Raw genomic sequence first — 19,881 nt, forward strand, 5'->3', positions numbered from 1 at the left:
TGAAGGTATATAATAAAAATAACTAATAAATATATAGAATATGCCTACAGCTAAAAATACTAAAAGATTTTTCGAAGTTTTTTCCGCGGGAGAGTAGGTTTATAGCAGCTTTTATGACAAACATTGATGAAATTACAAGTCTCACTGGAGTCCTACTGTACTTCTCACACCTAAATATGCGGCATACATGAAGGCAATACTCAGACTAATAGCAGGATGGAAAACCTTTCTGTAATTCTGCCATTTTTCAAATCTTTTGAACTAACGAGCGCAAATATTAGTCACTCTAAGTTTAAATTAGTTTCCATGTGTCTGTTAACCAGTTTACTGCTTAAATTTTTACTAAATTGCTCATGTAAAATTCGATATATATTCAATTTGTTTTCTGTTTGGATCCTCTCCAATTATTGAGAATTTTTGGGTTTTCGCTTGTAAAATAAGGGATTATGGTGATATTGGGCGGAGTTTAGTGACAAGAAAATTTGTATATTCCTCTTGCCCTTTTGTATTTAATAGTTTTTGGATATTTTCCAGTTGTGATAATTTGCCAATCTTCGACTTTTGTTAATATATAATACATGTATTTTTTCCAAATCTGATCCTTATCTTCCAAATCTATCCTCCTATAAAATAAGCAAATATTTATTATTTTAAATGGCAAAATGCAAAAAAAAATAATAAATGACCTAAATTTTAATTTAAAATAATATTTAATTAAGTGCGAAAAATAAATCACGAATTTTTGATTTAATAAAGACTTAATCTACATCAGTAACGACGCCATATTGAATAATCACGCGAACGTTGCGAACGTCGCGTTGGAAAATTTCGATATTATTCTTATCATTCTTGCCGTTTCGTTCAGGAAAAATAAATAAATAAATAAATAAAAATTAGTTTCAAATATCGAATTTTTCTCGTCTCATTTTCGTTATCGATTCGAAATATCCATCGAGAAAATCCCAAATATATAAATTGCATTTTTGTAAACTGTTTTTCTCCATATTCAAATCTAATAAATTTGCATATTTCTTTAAATTTTTATGGAATAGGATGTTTATTTTTTATATATTTTATTCTAGAAAGCATTAGATATCTTTCTACAGAGCCAAAATGATGGAAAAAAGCGTCCTTGACCATCAGATTTACACGTAAAGAGTTCGGAAGATGCGGAAGATGCGAAGGATTGTTGGAGGTTGAGTAAGAATTTGTTTCTGTTTCCAGGTGGAAAGCAAACGTTTCCACCAAATCCAAGAGTTTTGCTGTCGACTGAACAAACTAAAAATGAATTCTGTCGCAAAGTTGACTTTAAATCTTCGTATGTTCGTGCATTGGATAAAGGTCGAAGACATTTTACAGTATACAGTTGAATATAATGTTTACAATGCTTTTAGATATATCTTTTATGAAAATAAAATATTTATAAAATATTTTTCCAACGTTTCGAATGGATAAACAATAAATTTTGATGCTATTTTAGAAATTTCAGTTGATATTTCGTCTCTAAAACTCTCCTTTGTGTGGCTTTAATTTTCCTTTTTTAAAGGAGAAATTAGCTTCAGTTATACAAAAATATAGCCTTTAGCTGCCATTTATTATATTTTAAAGGTATTTTACACAGAAGAATAACTATTTATAAAGTTATTTTTAACTCTTCTAATCAAATCTTTATTCGAATTTTTCTCCACAAAGCTCGAGGGGATGATCTATTTCTTGTAATTTATTTATTTTATACTATTTATAGATGCATTCTTTACTGTTTCTATAATAATAATATTATTCCTCGCCTTCATCTTTATATCATAAAAATCATTTGGAAAAGGAGCTAGAAAGTTTACTTTCTTCCGCATCCCGGGAGCAGAGGATAAAAGATGATTATTTGAATGGGCAGCATCCTTTCTTTGATTTATTTTATTTCTCATAATCACATAAATATATCAGCTGTTAGTTCTCTTCATACATGTTTGAACAATGACAATAACTCTATCACCACATGGTCCAATTCCTTTCATAACTGCGGTTGTGTGTCGTCATTAGTTCGATACCCGTGAACAGAAACAATCCAAATAATCCCCCAAATGAAACAAGTTAAAGATTTTTATGGTCTTACATACAAAGAATCGAATGATCTAACTCACGCATTTGGATAATTTATGCCTTTATGAATGCATACATCGATTCTTTTTTGCTTGTTAAAGATCGAAATTCATCTAAAAATTAAAAATTTACGCGTGTATTCGAACAGAAATTAAAGAAAATTTATTAAAATCGACGTTACAAATTAATTAAATTGTCTTCTTTTGCTGAATTTAACTTTACTGTCGCTCCTGGTGTAACGAATTTCATCAGAGATTAGACGACGAGAGGCGAGACCTGTATGTTCAACGGCTTATTAATTAATTAAACCTTAAAAAATCCTATAAAATTTAACGTTTTCTAAGTGATAATTAGGCTTACTTTCTAAAGAAATCGAAAGGCGAAGTTGTCCATCGCCGTGTAATTCCTGATTATTAAAAGGCCACAGGAATTCATCTGTTAAAACTGTAGTAGCCTTCAGTCTCCGACTTGGATCATCCCTTAGAAAATAATGTACAAATTTCCACGCAGATTCTACTTCACTGTTTATAAGAGAAGCAACGGGATGAGCTTTCTTTAAAAGAGTTTTAAAATAATTTTTATGTCTTATTTTTTTCAGAAATGGCCGAACGTGATCGTTCCATATTCTGTATCCATTGATGCCACGGTTAATGATGTCCGACTTAGAAAACAACTTTCTACGAAATGTTCTCCCAATTAACGTTTCTAAAATAACGATCCCAAAAGCCCAAAGATCTAATTGTACTCCCGTCGTTTCACTTTTATCCCAAAATTCTGGAGGGGCATACAATGGGCTTATCATGAGCTTAGTTGTAGCATCCTCATCGTCCTTCCTCATCATGGATAAACCACCCAATCTGGCCGATTTTCCGAGAGTTAAAACGATATTTTCCGGTCTTAAATTTAAGTGGCACAAACCCTGAGAATGTATTTCTGCCAATCCGCATAAACTTTCGTAAATCCACTTCTTGGCCAATGCAAAACTTAGAGAATTACGTGGGAAATTACGCGACATGACTTCCTTTTCCAATGTGGTATCATAGAGTGGCATGACGTAAGCAGTCTTTCCATCCTTCAATTCAGCTATTTCGTATAAGGGTATAACGTTCGAATGATGAATGTGTGACCAATAATCAGCAGGAACCTCGTCTCCTGGTGAATTTGGTATCTTCACAGCAATCGCATGCTGTCTCCTATAATCCCACATGCTGTATACTTCTGATCTGTAACCGTTATTGATTTTGGAGATGTATGATAATTCGTACTCCTCCTTGAGTTGCGCTAATTCTAACTTTTTTAACATGATATTTTCTCCGGAAGTTATAAGAAAAATTCGCAAATTTTCAATTTATTTCATTGTTAGTGACGACAATTTAATTTCTCCAACAATATCTTCGCCACTTTCTTGCGTATTTCCACGTAGGGAAATATTTGAATCTCGTCCGGATGATGTAATTTTTGACGTAGAATTAAGTGTGTGTGATATTTTTTTTATAAGATTTTTAAATAAAATTTCGACAAATGATTGATGTTTGTTCGATCCTGCCGCATTCAATTCTTCGTTATATACCGAGAGTTTGGGGGATGAAGCGGTGGCTTCTTTTTTTTTTCTCCACCATCTCTACACCACGAGAAACGGCGTGTTTCTTTTCTAATAGTGTAAATTCCGGGTCCAAGCGGGGAAAAAGTCAATCCATATTGATGCACTTCCCATCAAATATATACTTCTGAATCCGTTTCTGTTTATACAATGCTAGTTTATGTAAGGGGAAGTTGGAGACAGATACAAGTCTAGAATGTTTCTTCCTCTTCTTTCTTCCTTTTCTCAAAGGCAGTAAAGCTAGAAAAAGTACATAAACGTCCCACACAATGCTTGTAAGTACAGTTCTACATTTTATTCTTTGATGGCTTAGTTTGGTGGGCGGTTTGTTTAATTTAACATCTGTTAGATACTCCAACCTCAGATAAGATGCTCTGTCTATCTGGAAAATTATAAAAGAAATTGTTTAATTTATCGATTTAATTCTATTTGTCCTGTATAATAATCTTTATAACAATTTAAATAAATAATTTTATCCATTTTTTTACATATAATAATTCCGTTTAAATCTGGAAAAATATCTATCCGGCTTTCATCCCTCTGTTCAGTAAAGTATGGAGACTTAAAGACTAGTGGGATGCTCGGAGGATAAAATATTTAATTTTGAACAATTTTTTTTTATTGTTTTTAATTGTATTGCCATCCGAAAACACTAGAAGATGATGTTCTTTTCCCTTGCGAGGTATGGTAATAACCTAAGAGGATAACAACGATAAATAATGACAGGCAATAAAGGAGGGGTATCGATTAGTGACGTCATTCTTTAAGATATAAAAGGGGAAAAAATGCCACGAGAACTTTGCCGTTTCCTTTAACAGAACAGAAATGATGAAAACTTTTTCGGACTCGAAAGAAAACTTAAGCTTTGTCGCTCGATTAAACATAATGGTTGGTTTATTTGGTGGCTTTTTTTCCTGTTATTCCGAATTGGAATTTATTCCCCACCCCCGTGCATATGTCGAATTCTTTCTTCTAATCCAAATAAAATTAAATAATAACTTACTGTGCACTTTTCTACAGGAGGAAAGTCTCTTAACGATAGGAAATCACAACTCGCAATCGAACTCTAACAAAGTAATCAATTAATCAATCGATACAACTCGTTTATCCATCCGAGAAAATCAATGAGCAAATAAAACAATGAATTAACCTTAATGGTTTGCTTCTTCTATTTCCTCAACCACCTCACCAACAGATTTATTCTCTTCTAAACCGACGTCTCCATTTCGCTCTCCATCCTCCTCCTTCCTCCTCCTCTTCTTTCTTTTTTTTTCTAAACTCACTCATTGTTTTAACTTGTTTAAATAGTCTAAACAAATTAATAGATTCGGATTAAAAGCTTCTTTTTGAATTCCTTTTTAAATGCTAATCGTTAAATTTACATTATTTAGAATATAGATTCGATTAAATCTTGCCGTTTAATTATTTTTTCTCGGAGATTTTGATCATAATTTGCATGAAAACTTTTAAATTCCCGCGATAATCGTAAAGATGCTGGAGATTGGATGCCGTTTACAATTAAATTTATTTAATTTTCTCGGTTTATAAATGCAATTATAACTCTAATCGCCCTGATAGTTAGACGAAGATGTGGAAGTTTCTCTCGTTTCTTAACTCCCTTAACAGATATTTGTTGAAATTTAGGATAAACGGGAGCAATTATCACAATAGTTGGCCTGGGAGATGGAGGAATATTTAGAGAATCGCTTCCTTTATATTTTCTCCTCGTTTTCTTAACTCAAAAACACTGACTATCAGGTTAATTAGATGCATAATTGCATCTAATTAACCTAATAATTAACTTAAGAAATCAATAAAAAGATTAGAGGAGAGATTTTTTTAACTACCGTTTAAGAATCCTACGATAAATAGATTCAATTACAATTATAATTAACATAATATTTAACCTAATAAACGAATAAAAACAAGGAAATTTCCCTCGTTTCCATCGATTTCTGATTCAAAAAACCCAAACTCTTACGACAATTTATAGGCAATTACACTACTAATTATCCAAATAATTGTCTTATACCAGTTAAAAATAGGAAGGAAATTAATTGAAAAAAAAGAAGGAAGAAGAAGAAAAAAAATGAATCATATTCGAAATCAAATTTATTTGCCTCCCCTCCCGTTTCTTTCGTTCATTTTTTCCCTATATCAATTCAACTTATCCTGTTTTCAATTCCGTAGGGAGAATGCAAGATACATAGCCAAGTGTATCGAACAATCCTGACTTCAATTATGGTAGTTCTACATGCTTTAGTAGATAGAAGGGATTTAATATTGTTTTACGGGCAATTTGACGATCAGAAGCAAACTTAAAAAATAGACTTAAGGACATTAGATACTATCTCCTAGGAGAAGAAGGGAAAAAATCGTGTAGGGGCGGGAAAAAAGGGGATTTTTCAAGGATACAACACTTTTTTTTGGTTTTTTACCCTAAATTTCCGAACGAGATGCTTATATATTTGTTAAATCTTCGACCAATTTATAAAAATATTCTCCGGAGGGGGAATTTTTGAATTAAGTTTTTCGCCCCCTTCTCTATTTTTTTGGCATTGATAAAAATGAAGTGTATTGGTGGAAATGACGTGAGTCATTCATCGCATTCTCTCCCTTGTGTAAAGATATTAAGTATAATAATGAGTGTTGCTTATCTCATGATGGCCTTAATAAGTCGATTAATGATGTTCTGTGTAATGGTTTCTCGGTCTGACACGTGAAGTAATAGCTGGCGACAGTGTTATTACAGATGTCACTGTTTGTGTTTATCTACTCGCCTTCTTATTTGTGGTCTGCCAATCGAAACTGCTTGATACACTGCCTACTTACTTCCCTGACTGATTGATATTTTTCCTCGTTTTTTTTTTCTCTCCCTCCTGTCAACAGTAAATGATGTGTCGCCTTCCATCCATCCACTAGTTTAAATTCAATAACATTCATCAATCCTCTTCAGCATCTTTTCCTATTAAGATTCCCTGAAGATTTGGGGATTTTCTGCATCCCTTCTAGGGTTTATTAATTAACCATTTGGGCGAATGTGACCCCGAAAAAGTGGTCAGTAATGACCCGATGCGTGTTGATCAATAGGAAACATTCGGGACGATACGGTGACTTGGCAATGCGACCTTTATTCTCAAACTAAAGATTCTAGTTAGTTGTTTGACTATGATAGATTGAAATCCATTTATCTCCATGTTAGAGAAATTGTGTCCTTTGTTCCGCAAACGACCGAAAAGGCGATAAGACCAAGAATATGGCCAATACTGTAGGCTACTTTGGCTTGTGTTTTGTTATACGCTTGTTATTCATAGTTATTCTACGTGGAGTGAATTTTCTTACCCTAAAATAGAACCAATAAAACGTTCGTAAAGATGATTTCGTCAAAAATTGTAAAGCATAAACGTCTTTCCAACAATCACTTCCTTAAAGGATAACGGGGATAAATCGGGATTTTTACTGATAAATTAAGGATTTTCACCCACAAAATCTTGTAGATGTGAAGTAAGAATCCATTTTACAATGATAGATTTTATACAAAAAAAAAAATCTTACATTAATAACATAATTTAGGAATGCGCTTTAAAAATCGAGTTTCTCCGAGATGCTAATTAAATTTCCTTCATTTAGAATACTCCAAATCGATTTTCTTGGCAAAAATTAATTTTTTAAATCCTTCAGCAATTATCCATTTGATATTTTGATGACAACGACTAGAGAAAATTTTAAGCTCAAAGGATTAATGATTCATATAAAATAAAGTCGAGCGAAATTGAGAAGGGAGTAAAAACATCTCTAATGACTAATTAGTCGATAACTAGATAATCCAAAGTTGAAGTACATTAGCGCTTGCATAAAACTCGCCTTTTTATATACAAAAAAAGAGAATTATATATAGAAGATCCTCGTCTAACAAATAAAAAAAAAATCAATAAGAGTGAGTTTGAATTGTTTATTTCTTAAAGACTTTTACAGCAAACTTATTCAAACTTAAGTGTCTGGAATCCGAGTCATTACTCAGAAATTCTTACAACAGTTTTATCCCTAAATATCCGAATTCCTCGCTCGTCAACAGTTCCTTTAATTCTCATTATTTCAACTTCATTTCTCAGATTAAAGTGGTAGAAGTTTTCTTCTCGTCCTACCACGTGACTGCCACTGCGTGATAGATACTGGTATTATCCAACCTAATTCACCGTGTACTCTCTTTAACGGCAGTTTTAATTAAACCCTGTGTCCTAACATCTCAGCGAGCAATTACGCCTAGTTTGTACCAATCTCTTTATCTACCCGAGAAGAGGAATAAATTTCTAACTTCAATTCGGATAATGTAATTAAAACCAATACAATGGAAAAATAAAGATAATTCTTCCTCAGGTATAGCTACAGGTATTCGTTATCTTGTTTTCTTTAACACTAGATCACATTCCACCTCATTTTCCTTATAATTAGGGATTCCCTTTCCTTATTATAATAGAAATTGTAGGTATCCATTGATGTATCTACGTTATTTTCCTTATAAGTAGGAGTCTACTACACAGTTTTACTTATAAACAGGGGCGATAAAATGACTTTTTCTATAATGGAGAATGAAAAAAAGATAGTTTTTATACAGTTAGAAGCCTTCTACTGTTATAATAGAGAGCTTCTAGACTGTTTCTTCTATTCTTTCTTTACAGATAGGGACGTTTTTTTAAAGAAACTATTATCTACGTATCCATCGTTTCCTTCAGCTCAGAGTAGATTTTTTTATATGTGGATATTAAATTCGAAACTATTTTCCTCCCCTATAGGGGGATAATTTATTTTTCTATAAGAATAGACAGAATTATAGGAGAATTCAGAAGTTATGGGAAGGATTTTCTTCATAGAAGACGGATCTACAGGTTGAAGCTATTCAGACTATTCCCACTACAGGTGGAGGAGGAGACGATAATAATTGTTTTTTTTTTTTTCCTATCTAAAAACAGATTAGAGAAATAGTTCCCTACAGGTAAAAAGTCATTGAGAAACAGTCTAAAATCCACGTCTGTAAGCCAATTAGGATAATAGAATGTGGCAACGTGGAATTCCTCCTATCGACAGTGCTATAAAGGGACGGAAAGAAAGAAAAATATTCAATTTTGGTCCGGTTGAAATGAGGCAGATGTAACGCGAAGGAATCGTAAAACAACCAAAACGACGCCAAATGGCAATTGTTCCTTTAAAGCAAAACACTCTCCACTTTCTCTGCACTACCAAATTTTTACAATGTGTCTGCCCTATAAAAAAATAGAAGAGGAAGAGGAGGAGGAGGAGGAGGAGGAGAATTTTGGCGACAGGATATTTTTCACGGTTGAATGACGTCTTGTCTATACTAGACATTAGACTGAGAAAAATAAATGTTGCAAGAGAAAACAACAGTTTCTCTTTGAAAATATTCGAAATGTCTCCAGTTTTCTCACTTTTTTCCGCATTAATTATCTTTTATTATTATTATTATTATTATTGTTTTTTTTCCTTTAAATTATTATTATTGCTTTAACACCCGAAGAGACGTGGCCGAACTTAACCTCGTCCGTTCTCTATTGGGAAATTTGAATAATAAAAAAAGAATCAATTTGTAAAAAATCACATTTTTCCACGACTTTATAAAATAGGAAAAAGCTTTACAATGTATAAAGAGGATTTTTGCCTCATCTAATCCACAAAAAATCTTATTTTCTCCAAATTTACACGATTGTAAAACATTTTTAACAGAATCATACATTGACTATCGTATAAAATATTGAATAAAAAAGCACATTGCCGTCCTTATTACCAAAATATTCACGTCTTTTATACTGTCTTCGAATCTAAAAATCGATAAAAGCTACTCCAGCTATACTTTTATTTTGAATTCTAAAAAGTTTCCTCCAGGAAAAAAACATATATATATTAAAAAATAAATAAATATATATTCACGTAAATCCTCATTTGGTTATATTTATGGATTAAAAATATTATAAATTTATTTTTTAAGTATATATATATATTCCTTCGCAAATTATAGTGAGAGTGTCAGAGAGAGCTGATATCAGTTGTCTGTAGAGGATTGAAAGAGGAAGAACTGTCCCTTTTCTTGATACATTCAGGTGACACAGATCAGTGTGTCGACGTCTCTGTACTACTTGTGTCTCTTTTTTGCTGCTTTATGTCAACACGAGTCGTCCTTATAACAATCCTTCTGTCACTTTAAAGTGCAAAGAAGATATGATTGCTTTTGATAATGGTGTAGAAAAATAGAGTGTTCCGTTCGGTTTATTTTATTTTTTTTAAGATAGAAAATCCTTTTCTTAACTTTATTAAATATAAAAAAATATATTAAATTTACATAATTTAATTTATATAAACCATTAAAGTAATTAAATTTATTAGAATCCATTAAAATTTCAACCGCTGTTCGAGCTGTTATTTAACTGTTTAAATATGAAAATTGTAAAATTCCGAATGATTTTAAATGATATTTTCTTTATAAGTTAAGTAAATTAATTAAGGAAATACGTTCTGATATATTTAAAATCCCTTGATAAATGTTTAAATTCCTAAAATCCTTCTGGAGACGATACGAGTTATAAAAGTAGACTTTATAAACGTAAGTAAAGAAAATAAAAGAGTTAATTAAATCAATAAAATATTTTAGCAGCAGTTTCTCTAATTTAACTTAACGAGAGAATAGGAGAAAATGAAGTTTATAACAAAATAAATGTCTAGAGAAAGCAAAGTTATAATGCGAGAATTTAAAATGATAATGAGGAGCTCGTTGGTTTAAATATTCATTTTTCTCGATGTATAGTTTTCTTGGATAAATTTAATCAATTGTTCCGCAAGTTAGCATGGCGACAACCACATTAAAACTTGTACAGTGGAGAGTTATATATTGATTTCTGTCTTTTCATTTCAGCATTCAACACAGTAGTATTTCTCCACTGCTGCCTGATGGCTTTTGGTAAGTAGAATTTTGTCGTTTATTACTTAAACACACTCTCGATTGCTACAAACATTGATAACAACTATGTTTGTGTTGAAAATATTCGAGTAAAACTCATTTGGTAGAGGGAGAGAAACTTAAAATTGATGCCTAACGCCTGTAAATGCCACTTCTCCTTTGAGTTTTAACGCCGCGAGGGGAAGCTTAAGATAAATTGTAAAATAGCATTTCAATTAGTTGTTAGAAATATATTACGCAAACCGGATGGGATTTATAGGATATATATATATATATAATAGTTTATAAACGATTTTTCCCACATCCTTTAATCTTTAGAAACCTAATAAATTAATAGCATTCAGCGATAAACATTTTATTTTTCCAGAAATGGCTGTAAATTAGATTTATACCTCAACTGAATAATGCTTTCTAAGTTTCCATCAAGAAGAATAGTTAAGATTTCTCTTCCTCTTCCTAAAAGAATGAAAGTTATAGGCAATAAACCCGTAGCAGAAACTGTCAAATGGCTTGTTCAAATGTATTTGATAATAAATCTCCAACTCTCACACAAAGTTTTCTTTTCTCTTATTTCTTCTCTTTTTCTTCAATAAGCCACTCACAAATAACTGCCGTATAACAGAATTTGGCAACACACACGCACATACACACACTCCTTTATTGTCTATGCATTCTCTCTCAATTGTAATTTCTAACTACGTTTTTGCTTTCATTCTCTCTTCTCTTCCGGGCGGAACTAAAATTTCCCTTCATTAACTATTTGTCTAACAATTCCCTTGATGCATCAACCTCTTAAACTTATCAATCCACCTGTTTCTAATGCTGTAAACAGATTTTGTTACTTCAATTGAGAATGAGAAGTCATCGCCTCACATCTTCTGAAAATTCTTCCAGGGCATCAAATTTCCTCTTTTATAAATATTTTTACATATTTATTAAATAATTTTACTTCTTTTCCCTTTTATTAAGGCGATTTTTTTCTCTTCTAAAAGTATCATCTGACTTGTTCTCTTTGGAAGAGCGAGATGGAAGTCTTTGGATGATGATTACGCATCTTCTCTTGTAAAAATTTAATATTTTATCATAGAGAAAGATGATAGAAGAGAGAAATTCGAGCGGAATGGAAACTAATAGAGGCAAGAACGCAAAAGAATTTTTGCTCGAATCATAGAAACTGGAGGAAGAAGAAAAAAACATTCTATTTTTTGCAGTATTGGCGGAATCCGAAAGAAAAGAGAGAATTTTTCAGCCAAAAAAAAAAATATCTGAACAGAAATTTACTGTAACTGCAGAAAAATATATAAAAAAACCGCTAAAAATATACCAAAAAATATCAGAAAACTTATTAGAATCGAGAGAAATAAAAGTGAATAGATTATATCCAAAGATGCGAATCAGGGATGAGAAAAAATAAGCATCCGGGAAGTGAATTGAGGAATATCAACTTTTGCAAGCGAATAGATACTAGAAGAAGCTCAGGATGAGTTAATAAAATAAACCATAAAGGGAAGATAAGAGGAAATATGACGAAAATCATGAAACCAAGAAGTCTAATCATTGTAAGTTTTAACGATTGGTCAATTTGTTCTGCTAACACAGAGTCAATGTTATTCTTTCCCTCTTCCTTTCTCTCTAGCCCAAATAGGATTTATAGTTATTCCTAATCCTGTATTAACGATTTTCAATTTGTTTCCAGTTTCTTTACTACGATTCTGGTGCACCGTCGGGACTTTTACCATGTTTTTTTTTTTCTTATTAATTTCCAATAATTCTTTACTTCTTTCGTATTAAATGTTTTTCTGTTAGAAGTGGAATTAAGCAAACAAGTAAAAGATTGGAAAATAAAAGTAAATACGTTTTTTACAAAGGGAATAAAAGTGGGAAATCTCTTAGGATCGTATGCTTTTGATACTGTTTGGGGAAGACAAATGTAATCAATATATTCCCTGTAAACATACAGTTTCAATCAAATTCTTTGCATTCCTTCCCGACCATCATCTTGCAATTGTTTTTGATATCGTTCGATATTTATTTCTCTCTTTAATATTTATAAATATCCCTAAAAAAATTCGGAAATATCCCTCCTTTACGTCTACAAATTGCGTTAAACTATAACTTCCTAACAATTAGCACCGCGCTTTTGAGTTAGAAAACGAATAAAATCTTTATAAAAAGAAAAAAAATCGAAAAAACAAGACAAATTATAATTAATGAGACACATTAACTACAATTTTTTTCTTATTTTTCTATGCAAACAGCACTAAAATCATTAATTTTGTAATTAAATCACGAAATAAAAAGCTACAAAGTGGAGAAGATGCTATTAAAAATATACATACATATATATTTTTATTTAGTGATAATTATTATATAAAATATTCGAAGATTATAAAGAAAATCGATGAAAAAATGTAAAAAATAAAGAATTTTTCTGCGATAAGTTGAAGTTTCTTTGCCATTGATGTCCTGTTTCTCAGCATGTGACATTTCTTATTTGACAGTCAATCAGACATCTTATCCGCATCATTTTTTTCCTCTGTTAGTTACACGTTAAATTCTTTCTTTCAACCTCATCTCAGGATAAAAGATACACGCAATCAAGAACAGGAGGAGGAACTATATATATTTTTTAATTCTTTCATCAAAGATGGACCCTTTTACACATCCAAAACTCTCAATTTATGAAAAGAAAATGAACTGAAAGGAACTATAACTTAGAATCTCTTCCATTATCTGGAATAAGAAGTGTTAAAATGGAAGCAAGAGAAATACATTAAATATACAAGAGAATTTGAATCGACAATAAAAATTTTAACGTAACGTAGAAAGGAAGAGAATAGCCAGAAAAGTAAATATTTTAACTGTATCGAGAGAAGAATGGTATTATTTTTTTTCCAAGAGGAATGTATCACTTAACTACGTTACACGTATGTAAACCTCCCTCATCTCGACAGGAGTGAAGGGTATATGATGGAGAAATAAGCAGCATACAGACAGACAAACCGACTGTAAGTCGAGATCGGGATGCGCTGTAGTTACCTCTGGTAGGAAGTTTTGAAATAAATGACATTAAAAGTTTTTATAGTCGGAATTTTTAAGTAAAAAAGTGAAAATTATATGAGGAATATTTTATGAATTATGCATGAAAATAAGTTATGTAGAGGAATTTTTGAAGGGGAAGAAGGAGAGGAAGAGGGGAAAAAAATGGAAACAATGTGTAAACATTAGAAAATTATACTGTTAGATAGGAAAATGCCTCTTTGGTACGATGCTAAATCTCAAAGGAGGGGATGATTTAACTCGATAGAGTCTTCTGTATGTATAATTACTTCACAGTCGCATCGGGTGTAATCAAAGAGTAACTATAATTAACAAAGCAAGAATAATTGCCAAGGTGTCCAACTATCAAAACAATTACTCTGTAGCAAGAAATCTCATCAAAACAAATTACAAAATATCGAGCCATTGTTGATTTATATCCGCTTACACGTCTAGATTTTTCGCTTTAAGTGTAATCGATAGTTCTTATTGCTGTTATAAATCATTAGCCAGAATCATCCTAAACAATTTTCTACAAGATTGGGTAAAGGGTGTGGCCATTAGTTTACTAAATTAACTTTCGGTGGTGACTGTTGCATTTAAAACTATTTGCCGAACCTTATCGTGTATCAGATAGCGCCAATATAGTCATTAAGCTGATTAAATGATGTTAAGAAAAGTTGGTAATTTGAATAGGAAGTAATTAGAATCTGTAAGAAAAAAATATGTAAGGAGATTATTTTTAAAAAAAATTACACTTTAATACAGGTAAAGACATTCAGGGATTTCATGGAAACGAAATGAATGAGTCCGATAGAGCCCGCATCTGCCATAATTTTTCTGTTGGAAATCCCGAAAAAATGGAGTTTTACTCACCTCTCTACCCGAATAACTACCCTAATAATACAGAATGTGTGCGTCAAATTACAGGTAATTATCATACATTTATATATATATTTTTACAGTATTTCTCCCTTTACGGATCTTCATCTCCATCCTCCTCCTCAGCATCACTTTACTAGTTTTAACGAAGCTCGAACAGTTACATAGTTATTCCCTTCTAAATAATAAATAATAATAAAAATAGTATTAAGAGTCATAAATTGTTAAATTTCTTTATAAATTTATTATTATTTTTCTTTTTATAAGAGATAGAAAAGTTGTCATTAACTTATAAATTACGTTTAAGTCAAATTATAAATGGTGTTGGGCTAAGGCAATTTCTGGCGTGTGATGTGTGTGAAAAGTCTTTTCAGGTTTACGAATTTTCATGGCAAGGAATCCATCAAGATGATAAATGATACATTCCTTGTTCGGTGATTCCTCCGACTAATGACTATTCCATCAGAGGAAAAAAAGTTGTCCAGATTCGACTCATAGAAATAGTCAAATACAACGGAAGTAGGTCAAAGTGTCGAAACTTTTCTATCATAAGAAGGGACGTCCTCTCGGGTGTAAATCTCCAAAGAACTACAAATGGTTCCCTTTCCCTTAATGGAATTTATTTAACAAAAAAATAAAAAAAATAAATAAATGAACTGGGAATAGAGTCGTTCGCCATGTAATTGTTCTGCAATAAAAGTTCTAATGTTATTTTTCTGTTTCGCCATTCGGATAAAAAGTATCGATCAAATTTCAAACGGTAACTAAACTTTTGCATTAAACTATGATGCTGATGCTTATTTAAGATAGTTTTTAAGTGGAAAATATGAGAAATTCTTGTGTTTCTTGTATACTTTCCTCCTATTCCTTCATTTATTTTAGTGTTGTTCCCAGTTTTATATCCTTTATCCCTTTCCTGTTTACTTCCACACCCTTCGAATTTACACTTACAACTCTTTACTTTTATCCTTTTCGTATCCTAGCTACTAATCCCGTCTCTTTAATTTCCTATAGATTATGTCCACTTCTCTCTCTTTCACTTCTTATCTGCTTACTCCTATCCTGTTTAATCCTTTAGCTTTCATTTTATCCGTTTTATTCCTCTTCCTTTCGCTCTACCTTTCTGATTGCTAACTTATATTCGTTCCTACTCATCATCTGCTAACTCCTCTTCCTTTTACTTTTTAGATGCTTATCCTACTCCTTTTTTAAGATTCATTGTAACTTCGTGGCCCTTTTCTTAAGAGGAAAGGAGCCAAGAAACAGAAAACAAGCGTAGAGATAAGGCAAGACGTAGGCTATAACCAAGGATATTTGTGTTTCAGCTCCCTTTGGTTACTTCGTACAAATCGACTTTCGAGATAACTTCCACTTGGAGGACTCTCCCACCTGCGAGTATGATTCTTTAGAAGTAAGAGATGGACCTTACGGATATTCTAAAGTCATTCGTAAAGTTTGTGGCGACAAGTTTCCTAACTTCATCACCTCTTCAGACCGTTATTTGTGGCTCAAGTTTTCTTCCGACGACAGTATCGAGTATTCGGGATTTAGAGCTGTCTATCAATTCATAAGGATCGAAGGTAAGAACTCTTCTCATCTTTCTTCCACCCTTTCCTCGTACAATTATCGATTTCCATTGCGGAAATAACGAAAATCGGCTGCGTGTATGTGTGTCCTGCACCACAACAAATCCATAACTTTACTAGGTTTCGCTTTGATATTGAAGATAATTAAGAGGGCCTCCCTCGAAGAAAAAAACAAACTTATTTTTAAAGTTATTTAGTGGAGTAGAAGCCAGACGGATTGGCCCATACCCCTGACGCTTTTCCGAAAGGCATAATTAAAACAATGCTATCTATCGGCGATCGATCGTCACCCCTGGCAGAAACAACGGTAATTATAGGCGGAAAACTAGAAATTGGAAGGAACCGTCATTGATTTTCGGCAGCGAATTATTGGTGGCTGAGAAGTTAATGACCGACGGTGCCGCTGCCAAATAATCTGATTGGTGACGTCATTCGTACTCACCCCTTTTTATCCGGATCCGAGTCGCGCGCGTTCTTAATTAAATTAATGGTCCGATGCTAATTTTCAGAGTGGACCCTTCACTCGGGGTGCGAACAACACAGCATCGATGGAAAGAAACCATTAGAGGATGGGAATATTTTCCCTTAAATATTCTGATTATTTTAAAGCAAAATCAGATAGAGAGGAGGTAAGAGAAGAAGAAGAAGAGGAATATAAAAGAAGGTCAAAGATAAACCGGCGGGAAGAGGAAAAAATTAAGGAAGTCGGGATGCAGATGAGGAGGAAGTGTAATCACACGGTGTAGCAATTTCCACGGAGACTGATCAGATTTGATCAAAAAGTTTACAGCCACCAAAGCTTATTTAATGAAGAGAGAGATTGCGTTTTTAAAATCCTGCCTAAACAAATTGGGTTTTCATTGCACCGTCAGTCAGGTGGGACCTTATCTTCTTACAAGCTTGCTTCACTGAAACTTATAGCATCTTACATTTCGTTCGGGGGGGGAAAGGTTTTTCCTTTCTTATCTCCTCCAGAGGAAATGAAGTTTGAAAATTCTTCAATCGTTAACTTACGGAGGGATTATTAAACACATATTTATAAGATCTAATTTTAAACTCATCCCTCTCTCCGCAAATTTATAACGCTTAAAATTCTCTCGGCTTCGGGGTTATATATCCGGGAGGATCTTGCTGCAGAATTTAATTATAATATTCAGAAAAAAATAAATAAATAAACGGCAATATGGTTTATTTTAAAAATAAATGTAATTTATTGGGGTTTAAATAACTAAATTTTGATGCATTTTCCATTAGATATTAAAGTAAAAGTGGGAGGTTTACATCCATTTTGATCAATTCTTAACACGATAAATTTGTTGAGGGGTAGACTTTGATGTGATTAAAGGACAGCGAATCGGCATTCCAAAGTGTGTTAGACGAGCAAGAAAGCTGTTTTATATGATTAATTTCCAAGAGACGAATACTAATTCCTAGTCGACATCAAACTTTCCCTATATTAAAAGAAGTTTTTGTCATTAATTCCAATATTTTCCTCTTCAATTTTTGAAATTTCCGATTTTATCCCAATTAGCGGACGAGAAAAGAGACTTTTATTTAATAAAGAATCTTCTCTGTCACTTTAATGGACCGAAACCTCACAGTAATAAACTATAAATATCCAAAAGAAGTGCTAAAGTTGTCTTGTGATGAAGTTTCTATCAAATTATCTTCGTATATCAATTAGTATTTCGGCCTACCAATCCTACCATGTTTCTGTAAAATCTCCCCCAAAAAAATACCGGAAAGAAAGAAAAAAATATATAAATATATATATATATATATATAGAAAAATTTTGTTCTCTCTTTATAAGAATGACGTGTCAAAAATATATATTAAAATATTCTATAAATTCGAAGACCATGCCAGATTTTACTGGATTATTCTCGGTCGGTAACATTGCAGTTGTCAGGAAACTTCTTCTAATTCCCGATTTATGATAGTTTGTGCTGGGAATTTTTTATGAAATGAGAAAATTTCAAAGGAAAATTGTCCTCATTTCACATATATAAAGGGCAAAAGTAACTGGATGAAGGAAATTGCATCCGAAAAAAAAAAATTCGACTAGTAAAATTATGCAGGGATCAGCTCAAATTTGATGGATTTTTTCCCCGTTTTCGATGTATAATTGTGTTTTTTTTACTCATTTAAAACATTAAATAATTATATTTTATACAATATAAATATATTTTCTACATTTAATACTTTATATTTTGCTAAATGTGATGCTTCATCTTGAGAGCATCTTGGATTTATCTTTAAGTTTATCGCAGAAAGAATCGAATAATTAATTAAATTTTATAGAAAATAATTTAAAATTTTTTAAATTCTACTCTTCCATCGATTATTTTTAAGTTTTAACCATAAAAAAATGGGGACATTTTCACTTATTAAACTGATAGCCACGAAAGTAGAAGGAAAGAGAGTCAATTAAAAGCTTGGAAAGAGAGTTGAAATATTCTTTTAAGTAAATAAACTTTTATTTTAGATTGTTAAGAAGTTTTCAGACTGTTAAAATCTTCAAAGTGCAATTTCTCACAGTTAAAATTACTCGGATCAAGATGCGGCAAAGATCTCGAGGGTGATAAATCACAATTAACCTCAGGCTGGCCTTTATGCCGAAAGAGAGAAAAGGATACAACATCGAACATCGGGACAAATGACGTAGTGTTATTGTTTCTGAGAGTGCAGTGTCGAAACGTCATAAAATATCACCAAAGCACTGTTTCACAGCTCCACGCTCTTCGTGCCACTACTTAGTCAATTTATGTCTTGGCATTCGTTATAATACTTGACCCGTGTTAAAAAAAAACACTTATAGAATCAGATAAAGCAGTAAAAAAGGGGGAGATTTCCCCACTTTTTACAGAATTTTATCTTTAATTAAAGTTAAAAGTTACCTTTTAAGAAACTTCTTTCAATTACTTTACTTATGCAAATGAAGTTCTAAACCGATTCTAAAGATTTCCTTTTCTTGTATCCTTGAATAGGTTTCGAACGACCTCCTTCAGAAGGTAAGAATTAAATTTACACACCTTTATTTTTTTTAAAAAAATTAATATTTTAAGTTGAAAAAAATCGTTAAAATCTTAACATCGAACAAGGAAAGTTTATCAAAGAAAAGGACGAACTAAAAAAGGATTTCTTTCTGGTCGACAGAATGTATTTTCCATCGAGAAGGGCTGAATGGTATTTTAAGTAACAACGACATTCAAGAAGCCACCTACAACTATTCCCTGATTTGGAAAGTACCGCTTGATTGCACGTGGATAATACGAGTCCCTACGGGATGGAAGGTAAAGTGTGGATGTAACAATATATTTTCCTTCGATTTTTATACAAAAATTCGATCAAAATATTAGCCCTTCCCCTCTTTTTTCCTGTTTTTTTTTTCTTCTTCTTATTCCAGATGTATTTATCCTTCAAGAAGTACAGCCTGGAAGAACCGAACAATTGCAATGTTAATTATATTGAAGTATACGGGGAGACTTTAAACGAAGAGAAAAAGTTGGCAAGATTCTGTGGTACGGGTACCGAAGCTCAAAGATCAGATAAATCCATTCTTCACGTTAGATATTATGCGGAGCATACGGCATTACAAGGGATATTTAGCATCTTGTTTACGGCCTTCAGAGAAGCAGGTGAGAATTTCAATTTAATTTGCATAACAACACTCTTCAAATCTGACAGATAGAAAATGCAGAAGTAAAAC

General features: G+C 32.3%; 2 protein-coding genes across 5 annotated transcripts in view; one reads left to right on the forward strand and one right to left on the reverse strand.

Annotated features, from left to right (window-relative positions):
- The window catches only part of LOC111617931 (neuropilin and tolloid-like protein 2), a 55,262-nt gene that overhangs the window by 20,748 nt on the left and 14,633 nt on the right, over positions 1-19,881 (forward strand). For 2 of the 4 annotated variants that reach the window (XM_023359323.1, XM_023359314.1), the window contains exons 2-7: positions 10,620-10,664; positions 14,472-14,633; positions 15,911-16,165; positions 19,160-19,183; positions 19,329-19,465; positions 19,579-19,810. In XM_023359323.1, the coding sequence (XP_023215091.1) occupies positions 10,620-10,664; positions 14,472-14,633; positions 15,911-16,165; positions 19,160-19,183; positions 19,329-19,465; positions 19,579-19,810 (855 nt within the window). The remainder of the gene's footprint in view (positions 1-10,619; positions 10,665-14,471; positions 14,634-15,910; positions 16,166-19,159; positions 19,184-19,328; positions 19,466-19,578; positions 19,811-19,881) is intronic. The other 2 variants (XM_023359332.1, XM_023359341.1) reach the window with 2 other exon arrangements.
- LOC111617949 (mitogen-activated protein kinase 13-like) lies at positions 2,235-3,541 on the reverse strand. The gene is made up of 2 exons (XM_023359352.1): positions 2,458-3,541; positions 2,235-2,373 (listed from the first exon to the last, which is right to left on the reverse strand). Exons 1-2 carry the CDS (start codon positions 3,398-3,400, stop codon positions 2,282-2,284), a joined length of 1,035 nt encoding a protein of 344 aa, XP_023215120.1. The 5' UTR covers positions 3,401-3,541; the 3' UTR covers positions 2,235-2,281.

Source organism: Centruroides sculpturatus, unplaced genomic scaffold, assembly GCF_000671375.1.
Source record: "Centruroides sculpturatus isolate CEXI.00-Female unplaced genomic scaffold, Cexi_2.0 scaffold103, whole genome shotgun sequence".
In the NCBI taxonomy this organism is placed as follows: domain Eukaryota; kingdom Metazoa; phylum Arthropoda; class Arachnida; order Scorpiones; family Buthidae; genus Centruroides; species Centruroides sculpturatus.